This window comes from Lutra lutra, chromosome 7, assembly GCF_902655055.1.
Source record: "Lutra lutra chromosome 7, mLutLut1.2, whole genome shotgun sequence".
Classification (NCBI taxonomy): Eukaryota; Metazoa; Chordata; class Mammalia; order Carnivora; family Mustelidae; genus Lutra; species Lutra lutra.
The window spans coordinates 50,203,534-50,221,487 of NC_062284.1; the positions used below are offsets into that span (position 1 = coordinate 50,203,534).

A 17,954-nucleotide genomic window follows, 5' to 3' on the forward strand; every position below is an offset into this window, starting at 1 on the left:
TTCACCTGGCTTCACCTGCACCCCACTCACAGGAGTGAATGGTGCTGAACATTTAAGAACATCAGAGAAGGTATGCAATAACTTTGTTATATTTCATCACCTCATACATGCTAGAGGAATACTCTTAGGAATTTCTGATCAAATACTCTATAATTCTCTCTAGGAATAGGCTGAAAAATACTATGCCATGTATTTCAGATCTCATATTTCAGCTGTGAATGCCACAATAAATATCTTCTGATCATAGTAATAGGACATTTGTCTTAATAGAAATTTTAGGTCATAATAACTTCGATTTACTTGGCTAAATTCTGGTGTTATGATATTTAAAGACTAATACAAATTTCTTTGGGTTTAATTCCTCTTACTGCTAAGAAACAGATTCAAGGAATCTTCTGTACCTTCTGGAGCAGAGTTTCATATGCCTGAAAGAAAGAAATACATATTGTTCCACTGATTTATCAACGTGATATTCGTTTTGATATTTATCTCTGTAATACAAATGTTTAAATGGTTAGTTTAAGAGATATTTAAAAATTTTCATAAATCAAGTCAATTTGTATACTTGTTTACTAATTGCTGCTACTTTTTCCTACCCTAGCTTGTCAGGAGGTTTGTGAACATAAGAGATGATGCAATTTCTTTCAAAAAGCATGAAGGGGGGCACCTAGGTGGCTCAGTGGGTTAAGCCGCTGCCTTTGGCTCAGGTCATGATCTCGGGGTCCTGGGATCGAGCCCCGCATCGGGCTCTCTGCTCAGCAGGGAGCCTGCTTCCTCCTCTGTCTCTGCCTGCCTCTCTGCCTGCTTGTGATCTCTGTCTGTCAAATAAATAAATAAAATCTTAAAAAAAAAAAGCATGAAAGGTCATTTATTCACATTTGTATTGCATTTGGTGGAATATCCAAGAAAAATATTTATTTTCAGAGTAGGTGCAATCCTTTACTCAGCATGCTTCAGAAAGTTTTCTTTCCAGGAGCGCCTGGGTGGCTCAGTTGTTAAGGCTCTGCCTTTGGCTCAGGTCATGATCCCAGGGTCCTGGGATTGAGCCCCACATCGGGCTCTCTGCTCCGCGGAGAGTCTGCTTCCTCCTCTCTCTCCCTGCCTGCCTCTCTTGCCTACTTGTAATCTCTGTCTGTCAAATAAATAAATAAAATCTTAAAAAAAAATGAAACACCAAAGCTCAGAGAGTTAAGTCACTTGCTCAGTCACAGAGCTATCAAGAGACAGAGGCAGTATTTTAACTCAGCTTGTCTGACTCAGAGTCTGTGCTCCTGACCACCACAATTAATGCTAAGGGATCAAGAGAAAGGATGACTAAAAAGGCAAACTGTTGGAGAAAAACAAATCGTAAAACCTACATTTTAAACAATTGTGGGTGATTACTCCCCATTTTAGCTCATCTCTACCACTACAACTAACATGGGTAAGGATTCAGGATGGCTTGCTTCCTTTTTTCCTTTAATGTGATGAAGGAATAGATGGGGTTTAAAAAAAAATGTAATCCTACAAATGTTGCTGTTTGCCCATACAATTTTATATTATCTTCCTTCCCGTGTTTCCACATTCTGTAAGTGCTACCAAAATTAACCAAGTCAAAAGAATACAAGCATGTGCATAGTTCTCTCTGAAACACAGGTTTGGTGGTTGACCTTGTGAAGATGCCTTTTATTCCCATTAGAACAGAAGTAACCAGGGTAGTGCTAACTGCAGCCAATCTAGATGAAAGATACCACCATCATCTTCTTGCTCATGCAGAGACCCAGAAATCATCTTTCATTTCCCATTTTCCTCTACCCTTTTGGTGATGAAGTCCATTCTTCTACTTCCTGGAAGTTCCCAATATAGTCCTTTCTCTGTGGGCCTCTCTCTGCCTTGGTTGGGACCCTCATCTGTCTCTCTTGGACCACTGCAGTCATCTTTTACCTGATCACTTTACGTGTATCAGCCAACCTGTATTATTCACTCCACTGCCAGATGATCTTTCCTTCTGGTTTTGTGATTTTCAATAAGTTGAAAATTTCAGAAAAATATAAAGACTATATCAGTCCTCTATAACTCTACTACTCAGAGTTAATCATTATTTTTTTAAAAGGTTTTATTTATTTATTTGACAGAGAAAGAGACAGCGAGGGGAATACAAGCAGGGAGAGTGAGAGAGGGAGAAGCAGGCCTCCTGCTGAGCAGGGAGCCCGATGTGGGGCTTGATCCCAGGTCCCTGGGATCATGACCTGAGCCGAAGGCAGACTTAACTGACTGAGTCACCCAGGTGCCCCAGAGTTAATCATTATTTTTTAAAGTACCATTTCTTTATTAAAATGTATTTCAAAAAACTTCAAACATTAAAAAAAAGGCAAAGTAATCTCTTTGGGGGAAAAAACTGATGTTATCAACTTGTTTCAAACCTTTCTACAGCTTCCCACTGTCTATTAGATAAAGTCTAAAATCCTGATAAGGCTTCCATGATCTGGTCCCTGATGTTTTTCACCTCTGTGCCCTGGCTTATACCTCTCCTCTCCTGGAAACACCCCCCCCCCTTGCACACTTATTAACACCTGCTAATCTTTCAGTATCCCAATATTTGGCTCATGAGTATATTCCTTTATGAACCCTTTCTGGATCCTGCACCTCATTCTCTGGAAGAGCTGACTTCTGTGTTCTCGTGTCTCTTGTGTTCCTGCCAATACCCTGTACTTGGATAACTGTATTTGTTTACATCTTGTTCTCTTGCTTTGGTAAGTTCCTTGAAGGTAGGAGCTGTTTTACTTTGTAATCTTTGTGTCCCAGTGCTTTGCGCAGTTCCTGGTACTCCATACATATTTAGTCAATAAAAGAATGGTGTTGATCTATCACTTAGACCCTTGATGCCCCATTTCCACCATTCATATATGAGTTTCTCTTATGCGGTAATGAGAAAAGAGCATAAGCCTTGGTGCCAGATAAAAATGGACTCAAAGCCTGCTCTGCCCACATAAGTATTTTTATGACTTACGCAGGTTACTTAACTTCTTTGAGTCTCAGTTCCCTCATTTGTTAAATGCACTTACATTGAGGGTTGTTGTCAGGCTTAAATGAGATCATGACTGTACGCAACTGGACAGAGTCCAGCACATGGAGAGTCCTCAGTAAAGACTAGTCTCCTTCCCTTCCCCTGGGCCTGCTCTTGGCTTCCCAACTTAATTACATTCTGCTGTGGCCCTTGGCTGGGACCTTAACTCTGGTTCAGGTTAACCCCACTTAATCCTACCTTAGAAGGCAGAGCTTGAGGCTTCTTCCTAAAAGAGAGATAATGGAGTATTGGAAGAAGAATGGACTCAGAATTGCAAGGCTTGGACTTGAATATTCCCTATAAGTTGTGTGACAGTTTAATTGCTCTTAGTTGTGGTCTTCCATGTATGCAATGGAGAAAATAATACTGACTCTCTTCCCCCCAAACTGATGACATACAGTTACCACTGGAACTGGATGCCTGATTGGGCCCAGCAGGGCTTCTCAAACAGCCAAGGACACCAGAGGTCTGAGATTTGAGGGTATTCCAGGCCATCCCACACTGGCCTGCCCTGGCAGCTCACCTCTTGAACTTCTGTTAACTGTGCTTTTGTTGCTACCAATGAGGTATTCCTTTCATGTAAGAGCTTCTTAAGCCGAATCAGCTCTATATTCTCCTTAATGGAAGCTCTGAAGAAAGAAAACAGTGTTAAGACATTCTGTGAATGGACAGAATTAAACATCTCCCCTCTCAATACTGCACCAAATAAGAGTATCTTCCTCTTGCCTCTTGCCTTTCTATCTCACCCACAGCATACCAGAAGTAGGAAACAAATGTACACTCCAATAAATAATCCCCTTTCTCCCATTTCCCCTCATAAGAGCTGGGATTCAACAGAGACACCACCAACCTTAAAGTCTGTGTTATGAGAAAACATAATAGCAATTTTTAAAATTATGGTGCTCACAATTTCTCAACCTTGTAAAGTCCAGCTGAGTCTGAGTCCTGTCTCCTTAGAGAAACCAGAAAGGTATGGATATGGAGGGAAACACAGGGGAAGATTATTATTTCTCAACCTAGGAGACCACATTTTCTTTATTATTTCTAAGTATTGAGGTAGATTTGGGTTCATTAGGCTCTATCTCAGTGATTCCCAGTCTTAGCTGCTTATTAGAATCATCTGGGGAAATCTTTACAACCTATACTGCTTGAAAAGGAATAACTGAAATAATTGAATAATTATTATAATTGAAATAATTGAAAAGGAATCTCTGGGGTGGGGCCCAGGTTTCTGTGGATTTGTTTTTTAATTTTCAGGATCTGTTTATATGAAATAAACTGTATTATAAGATACACAAGCTTTTGATTTTATTTAATTATTTTTGTGTGGTAGTTTGATATTATATTACCTCACATATCATTTATTTTCTCAATATTGTCTTTTTTGGAATAGAACATTTCTTTTATTTTTCCTCCAATTTTTTACCTAAATTCCAGTTAGTTAACATGAGGAGTAATATTGGTTTCAGGTGCAGAATTTAGTGATTCTTCACTTACATACAACATTCATAGTCATCACAACAAGTGCCCTCCTTAATACGCATCACCCATTTAACCGACCCCATCCACCCACCAATCCTCTAGTCTTCTTGGTTTTAAAAGGTCTCCAGATTGAAAACTATGTTTGAACACGAATGTTTACAACAGTTTCATTCATAACGGCCAAAAGTTGGAAGTAATCAAAACGTCATTTGTAGGTGAATGGATGAACTGTGGTACATCCAATGGAAAGTTATTCATTGCTAAGGGAAATGAGCTATCAAGCCATGAAAAGACATGGAGGAAATTTGAATGCATATTGCCAAGTGAAAGAAGCTAATCTGAAAAGACTGTATAGTGTATTTTTACAACTATATGACATTCCGGCCAAGGCAAAATCATCAAGATCAGTGGTGCCAGAGGTAAGGTGGTAGAGAGGGATAAGAAGGCAGAGCACAGAGGAGGTCTAGGGCAATGAACCTACTCTCTATGATACTACAATGGTGGATACATGTTTATACATCTGTCCAAACCCACAGAACGTGCAACACCAGAAGTGAACCCCACGGTAAGCTATGGGCTTTGGGTGATAATGATGTGTCAGTATGGGTTCAGCCACTGTCACAAAAATACCACTGTGGTATGGGATATTGATAGTGTGTGGTGTGTGGGGATGAGCAGTATATGGGAAGTCTCTGTACTTTCTGCTCAGTTTTGCTGTGAATCTAAAACTTCTCTAAAAAATAAAGTCTACCTTAAAAAAATATTCTCTAAAAACTGATGCTCAGTGAGTGCTGAGAACCCCTATCTGATGATGGGGATGAAAAAGTTTTCCTTCTGGGCGCCAGCGTGGCTCAGTTGGCTAGGCGACTGCCTTTGGCTCAGATCATTATCCAGGAGTCCCAGGATCGAGTCCTGCATCGAGTTCCCTGCTAGGCAGGGAGTCTGCTTCTCCCTCTGACCCTCACCCTTCTCATGCTCTCTCTCTCTCTCTCTCTCTCAAATAAACAAAATCTAAAAAAAAAAAAAAAGTTTTCCTTCTGTGATATAAAACAGTAGGTCTTCTAATACACATAAACATTCTCTTTAGGTGCATCATTTCTTTTTTTTTTTTTTTTTAAGGTGCATCATTTCTTAACCCACATGGGAATCCACATCTATTTCTCAGATTGAATTTAAAACTGAATTGAATCCCAAGCATTCTCCTTTCCTCTGGCAGAGTAAAGATACAAATAAGAATCTCTTACTTTTTCAGCTCATATGGCTTGAGGCATGGAATGCCACACTCTTACCGAAGTTCGGTGGCCTTCTGAGCACACTCCAAAGAGCTTCTCTGTTCAAAATCTTCATCTTTGGACCACATTTTCTCAGGAGACTTGGGTTGTTCTTCCACTAGCATAGTATTGCTGGTCATAATATTAGCACAGCTAGGCATGCACAGACCAATGAGTTTAATAGTAATTATAACTTTGCTGAAAGAAATTACACTCTTATAATTAGGAACATTACACACAAAAAAGAAGAAATAGAAACTGCTCTTACAGGGGTTTTAGAACTGAGTTCTCGGGACGCCTGGGTGGCTCAGTTGGTTAAGCAGCTGCCTTCGGCTCAGGTCATGATCCCAGTGTCCTGGGATCGAGTCCCACATCGGGCTCCTTGCTCGTCAGGGAACCTGGTTCTCCCTCTGCCTCTGCCTGCCATTCTGTCTGCCTGTGCTCGCTCTCTCTCCCTCCCTCTCTCTGACAAATAAATAAATAAAATCTTTAAAAAAAAAAAAAAGAACTGAGTTCTCACATGGATGAAGACAAGTTAGAGGAGTTAGTAATTTTGATATGTGTGATAGATAATCTTATCAAATACAGCTTTCAAGTGTCAAACAGAAATATAAATGAATTATGACCTAAGGGAGAAAAATAGGAAGGGAAAGAGAGGGAATACCTTCAATTAAGGAAAGGGCCTTATTTGCCTTTCCTTCAAAGACAGATGGTTATTTCCCATTTTTCTAAATATTTTTAAAGATTTTATTTATTTGACACAGAGAGAGAGAGAACACAAGCAGGGGGAGTGAGAGAGGGAGAAGCAGGCTTCCCACTGAGCAGGGAGCCAGATGCAGTGCTCGATCCCAGGACCCTAGGATCATGACCTGAGCTGAAGGCAGAGGCATATCTGACTGAGCCACTCAGGCGCCCCGATTATTTCCCATTTTTAAGCAAATAAAGTTGACATTTGACCAAGGGCGCACTTTCGTCTTCTCTGATTATGTTGGGAAGACTTGAAAATGCCAACATTCACTTGTTCCCTAAATGATGTATTTCCAATTAAAGCTGAAAGTGTAACAGTGCAGGATAAATGAAAAGAACTCACAGTTCACTGGATATTTGACCTCTGGTCTTCCCATTTGTCTCATGGTTCTTGAATGTGGGAGGGGCTGTGTAGCTCAGCCTGTCCCTAGGCCCTAAAAGTTTAGACAGAAGATGCAGACTCTGCAACAGAATTTCTCCAGAACACCAACTGCTAAAAGTAGAGAGCCTTGATCCCTGGGGGAAATCCTCATAAGGATCACTAATCCCAGAGGAGAGGTTCTCAGTCTACTCTTGCAAAGATATGCAACTACAGAGTTACTAAGCCAGCGGTACCACAATCTGCCAAGTAAGAGAGTATAAGTGGAAAGAAGAAAGGTGCAAAGAAGAAAGGGACTGTGTTTCTAACTCTAATGCATCATTATCTCTGGCGTCTGGTATGTACCTGGTACTCAATAACGATGAAGTCAAACTGAAATGGAACTTAGACTCACTTAATTTTTCTACTTTTAGCTGTTTTTGCAAAGATTCGTTTGGCTCCAGTAGGAAGTTTGAAAATATAGAACCATACGAAACAAAGCTAACATTGAATCCCCAGAGTACAGACACCCCATTCCGATGCGGTGGGTGGGCTAGGTGAAGGAAATTTGCACAGAACATTTTATTTAATTCAATGTTGGGTTTCCAGCAGCCAGAGACTCTAAGCCATTTAGAATACAAGAAGAAGAGAAATTGCAATTGTTCACTTATAGCCTGACTTCTAGGCCTGGACTTCAGAAATGGACTTTGGGGGGCGCCTGGGTGGCTCAGTGGGTTAAGCCGCTGCCTTCGGCTCAGGTCATGATCTCAGGGTCCTGGGATCGAGTCCCGCATCAGGCTCTCTGCTCAGCAGGGAGCCTGCTTCCCTCTCTCTCTCTGCCTGCCTCTCTGCCTACTTGTGATCTCTGTCTGTCAAATAAATAAATAAAATCTTTAAAAAAAAAAAAAGAAATGGACTTTGGACATCCCTAGACTGGTGAAATTGTATGCAAAGTTTTGACTACGTGTATGAGCACTTTTCTTGGAAGGAGACCTAGCTGTGATCATAGTTTCAAAAGGAGTCCACTTCTCCCCAAAAGCGAAAAGACCAGTTTTGGAGGCACAGCCACTTAGCCCAGGATCCCATGGGCCCTCTAGAAAGAGACCTGTCTTAAGATCACTGCCACTCACACTGGACTGGGGACATCAATGTCAATTCTAATCTACTTTCTAGGCCCACTGCAGAACTTAAGCAGCAAAATTCCTGTTTTGCTTGTCCGATTCTCTCCTCAGCAGTACTTCATGCTGAAGTGAGAATTTTGAACCTGGCAAACCACCCAGGACAACAAGATTTTAGGGAAGGAGAAAGCACTGGGAACAGAAGGACAAAATGGGGTGGTGGGTGAAATAAAGCAGTGAGGAGGAAAATGTGGCTGACACATCAATCCTTCCCAGGGTTTCAGCACTGTTGGAAACTTGGTTCTGAACCTCACCTCTCTTGGGTTTCTCCAGCGCTGGTGCACCAGCAGTGCGGAGCTGTCTGTGTCCCACGTGGACCCAGGGCTGGGAGCGTCGGGGAGCAGGGGGGACAACACGCTGGAACTGCAGTTGCAGCCCATGCATCAGGGGGCGCTGGTGCTTGGTGGGGGGTTGCCGCCAACCTGCATTCCGCCGTGGTCTGGCAGGCTGCTCTGCCTCTGCCACCTCTGCCCTCATGTTCCTGCCCATCGATGTCAGCCGGAGTAATGCTGTCCTCATCCTAGGAGCAAAAGTAGAGATAGTGGGAATCGTTCCTCCTCCTGTGAATTATGTTATTATTTCTACAGTTGATTTGGTGATACATCATCATGAACTGATCTGTGATATAAATTTATCTACTGTGATCTGTTATGTATACTTTAAAATTAATTTTCTATCCACAGTTAACTCTTGGAGGGCAGGGAACACTGTGGTGTCCCTCTTTGTCCATTCTATTGTAATGATTACATAATCATCTTAGTAAAAAATGTTTGGGGCACTCCTCAATATATTTATTTGTACATCTATTTTAAAATTATATGCATTTACTTCTGTCCTAATAAACTGTGCTCATATTACAACATAAAAAGACTAATTTTTAGGGGTTCCTGGGTGGCTCAGTTGTTAAGCCTCTGCCTTCTAATAGGATCCTGTGATTGAGCCCCACTTCGGGCTCCCCTCTCAGCAGGAAGCCTGCTTCTCTCTCTCCTGCTCCCTCTGCTTGTGGTCCCTCTCTTGCTCTCTCTCTCTCTCTCTCTCTCTGTGAAATAAATAAATAAATAAAATTGTAAAAAAAAAAAAAAGATGAATTTTTAAAGGGGAAATAATTAAATATAGGAAGAAATTTTAATATTTACTTTTCCCATCCCACTTGTCTGCACACCCCTGTATATGCACCCAACTTTAAGGATTACTCCTCCACAGCCCCTAGTATACACCTCAATAGCGATTAGTATATACCCAGCCTTACTTATAGTGGATAGTCAATCACTGTTTGTCATCTTTTTTTTTCCTAAGTAATCTCTACATCCAAACTCACAAACCCAAGATCAAGAATTGCATGCTCTTGGGGCGCCTGGGTGGCTCAGTGGGTTAAGCCGCTGCCTTCCGCTCAGGTCATGGTCTCGGGGTCCTGGGATCGAGCCCCACATCGGGCTCTCTGCTCAGTGGGGAGCCTGCTTCTTCCTCTCTCTCTGCCTGCCTCTCTGCCTACTTGTGATCTCTCTCTGTCAAATAAATAAATAAAATCTTTAAAAAAAAAAAAAAAGAATTGCATGCTCTACAGACTGAGGTAGCCAGGCACTCCCACTATTTGTCATTTTGACCTACAATAGGTCATTTTGACCTAAAATCATGCTTTCAATCCTTGCCATCAGATTCTGTGACCCCTGCCTGCCAATTCTGACATATTATCTATGTGGCTTTCCGCATGTCATTAACCTTTTGTGCTCAGTTTCCTCATCTATGAATAAAGATAGCACCTGCCTCATTAGATTGTTATGAGGATTAAATAAATCAATATATGTAAAGTGTTTAGAGCAGTGCTGTGTGTTGTAAGCACTGTGGGAGTTAGCTATTATTACATATCATTACATCCAGATAGAGAAATCAAGTCATGAAATATAGCAAGGTAATTTGCCCAAAGCCAAGGGAGTCAGGAGGATGGAATCTAATTTAGCCACTTAATATTATAATCTCGAGAGTTTCTTTTTGATTATCAACCAAGAAGTAAGATTTTTTTGGCCTATGCAACCTTCTGCTTTGACCAGATTCTTAAGTTCTCCACAATGCAAAAGAATCTCCCCTTTGAAGAGGGCTGGCATACAATAGAAGCCTGTATCTGTGCATTTTTTTTTTTTTTTAAGTGGTCTCCATTCTGGGCGTGGAGCCCAGTGCAGAGCCTGAACTCATGACCCAGAGACCAAGACCTGAGCCAAGATAAAGGGTCGGACACTTAACCAACCTAGCCATCCAGGTGCCCCTATATCCTGAATATTCTAAATGTAGCTCTGAACCACTCTTGGGGATTATCAGTGAGAAAGCAAAAAGCTGCTCTTGACATTGGGGAATTGATCTGACATAACCAGTTCCCAGTGTTGTTTGAAGCAGGCCTGGTGCTCACGGCTAGGCCATGTTATTACCCTGTTGGACATAATCTCACAGAACACCAATATCAGACAAGGCCACTGAGACCATTGCATAATTTTGTTTAAACACAGACAAAAACAAGGTCACTATGCCACACACAAAATACCAAACATTTTCTTTTCCTGGTTAATGAGTAACTGCTATTCTTTTTTTTTTTTTAAAGATTTTATTTATTTGACAGACAGAAATGACAAGTAGGCAGAGAGGCAGGCAGAGAGAGAGGAGGAAGCAGGCTCCCTGCTGTGCAGAGAGCCCGATGTAGGGCTCCATCCCAGGACCTGGAGAACGTGACCTGAGCCGAAAGCAGAGGCTTATTAACCCACCGAGCCACCCCGGTGCCCCTTTCCTTTTCCTCTTAATAGCACCTCCCTCACAGTATTAAATAAGTTAGTTGTATTTATAATATTTAGTTAATACATACAAGCCCTTACAATATGTCTGCATATAGTAAATGATCAATATTATTTTTGGTTTCATTTTGCAAATAAAAAGCTCCTTCTCTTACTTGCCCCTGGTCCCCTTTGTTCCCCAGCTTTTAAAGACTTAAAGAGAATACAAGGTACCTTTTGATCTCATCCTGTTGCTTCCAAGAAAGCTCCTTCACCAACAGGTGCTCTTCACGAAGACGAAACAAGCTGTCCTCCAATTCTTCCCGGCTCATTCTGCTCAAGGGTGGTTGAGCTTTTATATTCTTACCTAAAATTCCAGGAAAGGATAAATAGAGATTAATTTTTCATGTAATTTTTTTTAATCCATCAGGTAACTCATTGTATCTTGTCCAAAGGGCTTCAATCTCTCTTGATTGGAGTGTTTGATAGGAAATTTAGGAAGGATATGAAATGTGTCCTAACGGATCTCTTTATTGTTACATATCATTCCTGGATATGGAGTATCATTCCATATTGTTCCAGCATAAGATATGACTCAATATCCTGTCTAGAAAGTACACTCTCTTTTTTGAAAATTTAAATTCAATTAATATATAATGTATTGTTGGTTTCAGAGGTCGAGGTCTGTGACTCATCAGTCTTATAGAAACCCCAGCGCTCATTTCATCACATGCCTTCCTTAATGTCCATCACCCAGTTACCCCATCCCTCTATCTCCCTCCTCTCCAGCAACCCTCAGTTTGTTTTCTATGATTAAGAGTCTTAGAGAGTACATTCTCTTTATAAAAATATCAAATAGGGCTGTTAGTTTACTTAATTTTTCTTTTTAATTATTCTTCTGTTTTTCCTCCTTACTAGATAATGTGGATCTAGATAAAGATTGTGCCCAAAACCATCTTCCAACTCTTACTAAGGAAAAGGATAGAAAGCTTCTTGATTATCAAAACTCATCTCATTCGTTTTTGTGGTCTGGGAAACAGTCCCCAAAGTTGCCTCCTGGATATAGAGCATCTGTTTGGTCTAAGTGTATGAGTGTTTACTGGCCCAGAGTCAGCTCTGATCTCATGGGAAAGATCCTGAACCCCAGCACTCTAAATATAGCTCTGTTCCTGGAAGAAAGAGCTCAGAACTTAAGTCTCAGAACCACCTCAGCTACCACTACCACCTCTCTGGTCTAGCCTTTGGAAATGATTAGTAAGGTTTTTTAAAACAGCTTTATTGAAGTATAATTGGTGTGTAATACACTGAATAATATTTAAAGTATAAAATTTGGTTAATTTTGACATATGTATATAACTGTAAAACCACCACAATTAAGATAATTAACATATCCATTATTGCTAACTTTCCCTGTACTCTTTGTTATCCCTTCCTCTCCATCTCACCCTAACCCCAGTCCAACGTTAGTCTCCAGGCAACCACCAATATATGGCTTTATGTCACTACAGTTTCGATTTTCTAGAAAAGCATATAGATAAAATCATCCATTATGTACTCATATTATTTTTTACTTTGGGGGTGTTTGACTTCTTTCACTCTGCATAATATTTTGAGATTCATCCATGGTGTTTCTTATATCAATAGTTCATTTTGATTGCTGGTAGCATTTCACTGTACAGATAAACCATAATTTATTTATCCATTTACTATTGGTGGATATTTGGTGGATATTTGAATTGTTTCCAGGTTTTTGGCTATTATAAACAGAACAGCTATGAAAATCTGTGTATAAGTCTTTGTGTGAACATGTTTTAATTTCTCTTGGGTAAATACACAGGAGTGAAACAGCTGGGTCAAAAGACAGGTGTATGTTTAACTTTTTTTTTTATTGTGTTATGCTAGTCACCATAAAATATATCATTAGTTTTTGATGCAGTGTTCCAAGATTCATTGTTTGTGTACAACACCCAGTGCTCCATGAAATACATGCCCTCCTTAATACCCACCACCAGGCTCCCCCATCCCCTCACTCCCCTCCTCTCTAAAACCCTCAGATTGTTTCTCAGAGTCCACAGTCTCTCATGGTTCATCACCCCCTCCGATTTGCCCCAATTCACTTTTCCTTTCCTTCTCCTAATGTCCTCCCTGTTATTCATTATGTTCCACAAGTAAGTGAAACCATATGATAATTGACTTTCTCTGTTTGACTTTTTTCACTCAGCATAATCTCCTCTAGTCCCACCTATGTTGATGCAAAAGCTGGGTATTCATTCTTTCTGATGGCTGAGTAATATTTCATTGTATATATGGACCACATCTTCTTTACCACATTGAAATACCACCTTACACCAGTTAGAATCACAAAGATTAACAAGGCAGGAAACAACAAATGTTGGAGAGGATGTAGAGAAAGGGGAACACACTTAAACTGTTGGTGGGAATGCAAATTGGTGCAGCTTCTTTAGGAAACAGTGTGGAGATTCCTCAGAAAATTAAAAATAGGGGCACCTGGGTGGCTCAGAGGGTTAAGCCTCTGCTTTCAGCTCAGGTCATGGTCTCAGGGTCCTGGGATCGAGCCCCGCATCAGGCTCTCTGCTCAGCAGGGAGCCTGCTTCTCCCTCTCTCTCCGCCTACTTGTGATCTCTCTCTCTGTGTCAAATAAATAAATAAAATCTTTAAAAAAAAAAGAAAATTAAAAATAGAGCTACCCTATGACCCAGCAGTTGCACTACTAGGTATTTACCCCAAAGATACAGATGCAGTGAAAAGAAGGGCCATATGTACCCTAATGTTCATAGCAGCAATGGCCACAATCACCAAACTGTGGAAAGAGCCAAGATGCCTTTCAACAGACGAATGGATATGTTTAACTTTTAAAAATCTGTCAAACTATTTTCCAAATATATATATATACATATATATATATGTATATATATATCACAATATACAATGTTATATATATTCTCTATTATTTCTTGGAACCACTTGAAAAGAAATTGTACACATGATATCCCATTACTTCTAAACACTTCATTGTATAAGGACATAACCATAGTATAATTCTAATTTCATTACTACTTCTACATTTATTAGTTGCAGTTCTACTCTAGGGCAAAGATTTCTCTTTACAACATTTATTTATTAATATATTTATTTATATCTATGCAATCTCATGGATTCCTATTTTATTCAATAGGTTAAAATCCATCAATATCATAATTCATTTTGACACCAAAACTGTCCCAGATTCAGTCAGTATAAGCCTTTTCAGCTGGTTCCGGTGTTGTTTTAAAATATCTCTATGACGGGCGCCTGGGTGGCTCAGTGGGTTAAGCCGCTGCCTTCGGCTCAGGTCATGATCTCAGGGTCCTGGGATCGAGGCCCACATCGGGCTCTCTGCTCAGCAGGGAGCCTGCTTCCCTCTCTCTCTCTCTGCCTGCCTCTCCATCTACTTGTGATCTCTCTCTGTCAAATAAATAAATAAAATCTTTAAAAAAATATATATCTCTATGAATTTTTGAGCACTTCCACAATTTTTTTTGAAGATTTTATTTATTGGGATGCCTGGATGGCTCAGGCAATTAAGCAGCTGCCTTTGGCTCCGGTCATGATCCTACAGTCCTGGGATCTAGTCCCACACTGGGCTCCTTGCTCAGTGGGGAGCCTGCTTCTCCCTCTGCCTGCTGCCTGCTTCTCTTTTAAACTTAAAAACAAAGTTTAAAAAAAGATTTTATTTATTTGAGAGAGAGCACAAGCCGGTGAAGCAGCAGGCAGAGGGAGAAGCAGAGTCTCCACTGAGCAGAGAGCCTGACACAGGGCTTGATCCTAGGAACCTGGGACCATGACCTGAGCCAAAGGCAGATGCTTGACTAAGCCACCAGATGGTTGGAGATCTTCCACATTTTCTGACGAAATAAGGTGTTTTAGGCTCACCCTGTACTTTTCCTGCCCAAACCCCTGGTTTAGGGGAGAGTTATATTTAAAACCAGGTGGGGCACCTGGTTGGCTCAGTGAGTAAAGCATGCAGCTGTTGATCTCAGGGTTGTGAGTTCGAGCCCAGTGTTGGGCATGGAACCTACTCAAAAAACAAAAACAAAAACAAAAGCAAAACACTATAGGGTGCCTAGCTAGCTCAGTCAGTAGAACATGCACTCTTGATTTTGGGGTCTTGAGTTCAAGTTACATATTAGGTATAGAGCTTAATTAAAAACAACAACTAAGATCTGAAAAGATATTCAACATCACTAATAATCAGGGAAAAGCAAATCAAAACCACAATGAGAGGGTGCCTGGGTGGCTCAGTGGGTTAAGCCTCTGCCTTCAGCTCAGGTCATGATCTCAGGGTCCTGGGATCAAGCCCCGCATCAGACTCACTGCTCGGCGGGGAGCCTGCTTCCCCCTTTCTCTCTGCCTGCCTCTCTGCCTACTAGTGATCTCTCTCTCTCTCTCCGTCAAATAAATAAATAAATCTTTTTTAAAAAACCACAATGAGATATCACTTCATACCTATCAGAATGGCTAATATCAAAAAGACAAGAAATATCAAGTGTTGGCACAGATGTGGAGAAAAAGGAACCCTCGTGCACTGTTGGTAGGAATGTAAATTGGTGCAGCCACTGTGGAAAACAGTATGGAGGTGCCTCAAAAATTAAAAATGGAATCCGGGGCCTGGGCGGCTCAAGGGTTAAGCCTCTGCCTTCAGCTCAGGTCATGATCTCGGGTCTGGGATCGAGCCCCACATCGGCTCTCTGCTCCAGTAGGGAGCCTGCTTCCTCCTCTCTCTCTGCCTGCCTCTCTGCCTACTTGTGATCTCTATCAAATAAATAAATAAAATCTTTAAAAAAAGTGGAATCACCATATGATCCAGTAATTCAACTACTGGGTATTTACCCTAAAAACCCAAAAACACTAATTCGAAAATATATATGCATGCTTACTTTACTTTGGTATTATTTAGAATAGTCAAGATATAGAAGTAACCCAAGATAGGTGAATAGATAAAGAACATGTGGTATGAAAAAAAAAAAGAAGTAAAAAGAGAGAGGAAAACAAACCACAGAGACTCTTACAGAGAACAAACTGAAGGGTGATGGATGGAGGCAGGTGGGGAATGGGCTAGGTGGGTGATGGGTATTAAGGAGGGCACTTGATAAGAAGAGCACTAGGTGTTTTAGGTAAGTGATGAATCACTCAATTGTAGTCCTGAAACCAACACTGCACTGTATGTTAACTACCTAGAATTTAAATAAAATTTTGAAAAAAAAATTAACATTAAAAAACGTGGTATATGTATACAATGGAGTATTATTCAGTCATAAAAAATAAGATCTTGCCATGTATGACAACATGGATGGGCCTAGAGGGTAGTATGCTAAGTGAAATAAGTCAGATAAAGACAAATACAGTATGATTTCACTTATTTGTGCAATCTAAAAAACAAACAAGGGGTAACTGGGTCAGTTATGCCTCCAAATCTTGGTTTTGGCTCAGGTTAGGATCTCAGGTCATGAGACTGAGCTCCGCATTGGGCTCCTCCATGCTCAGTGGGGAGTCTGATTAAGATTCTCTCCCTCTCCCTGTGTCCCTCCTCCTGCTCATGGGTGTGCGTACTCTCTCTTTCTCAATAAATAAATAAATCTTTTTAAAAATAAGTTAAAAAAACCCAAAAAGCAGAAATAAACCCATAAATTCAGAGAACAAATTGGTGGTTACCAGAGGAGAAGGGATAGAAGAATGGGCCAAATGGGGAAAGGGGAGGGAGAGAAATAGGTTTCCAGTTAACAGAATGAGTAAGTCACAGGGATGAAAGGTACAGCATAGTGAATACAGTCAATGGTGTTGTACAGTGACAAAAGGTAGCTACACCTGTATTAGCATAAGTAAAGAGTTCATGAATCATGGTGGCTCAGTCATTAAGTGTCTGCCTTCAGCTCAGGTCATGATCCCAAGGTCCTGGCATTGAGCCCTGCATTGGGCTCCCTGTTCAGCAGGGAGTCTGCTTCTCCTTCTCCCACTCCTCCTGTTTGTGTTCCCTCTCTCACCGTGTCTCTCTGTCAAATAAATAAATAAAATCTTAAAAAAAAATGTTTCTCTTCTCCCAAAGCAAAGTTTCCGAAATAAATTCAAGATTGCTTAGAATGGGGAGAATTAAAAAGCTGTAACTTCCAAATCCATGAACTTACAAAATAATGTAGCTGATTGCCAAGCACACTTGGCTTAACAAGAAAGAAAGATGATCACTAGGAATAAATTTTTCTGGAATAAAATTTTTAACATGACTATAAACCTTTATGAAAATCTTCATTTATAACAAGCACTTTTTTACTTTTAGCTATTTCATAAATAACAGGAAGAAAATTTGACATGGTTGGTAGTAAACCCCACAAAATTTCTTTCCCCACAAAGTGAACATGTACATCCTGCATTTTGGCACCTTATTCTGAAGAAATGTTAAGGTAGTTTGGGTTTTTGGTCATGTGGATGGCCTCAAAACTGACTAGACTCTCTAGGTGTTTAGCTCCTGCACAGGGTTTTCTGTCACTAGTACTATGACTTTTCTGACTTTAAAAATTTTCTCAGCCAGCTCACATTTCAGTTTGTCAAATAGTTAAAGCTTTGAGAAGCACAAAATTCCAAGTTGAGGACTCGTGAAGAGCATACTGAACATAGTAGATTTTTCTTTTTTGGTTTTTCCTTTCTTTTTTATTAAGTAAACTCTTCATCCAATTTGGGGCTTCAAATCATGACCCCAAGGTCAAGAGCCACATGTTCTGCCGACTGAGCCAGCCCAAGCATCTCTAGATTTTTTACTTATTGAAATATTATGATCCATTTAGCATCAGTGATTGAACAAGGTCTAGACATGTGGCCTTGGTTATCTACCAGCTTGACTACATCCCACCATGGGTCCTCCTTATTTTTTTTTTTTTAAAGATTTTATTTATTTATTTGTCAGAGAGAGTGCGCACAGGCAGAGAGAGTGGCAGGCAGAGGCAGAGGGAGAAGCAGGCTCCCTGCTGAGCAAGGAACCCGATGTGGGACTCGATCCCAGGACGCCGGGATCATGATCCGAGCCAAAGGCAGCCGCTTAACCAACTGAGCCACCCAGGCGCCCCT

General features: G+C 40.7%; 1 protein-coding gene across 4 annotated transcripts in view; it reads right to left on the reverse strand.

Annotated features, from left to right (window-relative positions):
- The window catches only part of RPGRIP1 (RPGR interacting protein 1), an 85,030-nt gene that overhangs the window by 40,246 nt on the left and 26,830 nt on the right, over positions 1-17,954 (reverse strand). For all 4 annotated transcript variants that reach the window (XM_047739273.1, XM_047739272.1, XM_047739271.1 and 1 more), the window contains 6 exons: positions 11,073-11,205; positions 8,337-8,602; positions 6,890-6,980; positions 5,818-5,931; positions 3,570-3,675; positions 402-425 (listed from right to left, as the gene is read on the reverse strand). In XM_047739273.1, the coding sequence (XP_047595229.1) occupies positions 402-425; positions 3,570-3,675; positions 5,818-5,931; positions 6,890-6,980; positions 8,337-8,602; positions 11,073-11,205 (734 nt within the window). The remainder of the gene's footprint in view (positions 1-401; positions 426-3,569; positions 3,676-5,817; positions 5,932-6,889; positions 6,981-8,336; positions 8,603-11,072; positions 11,206-17,954) is intronic.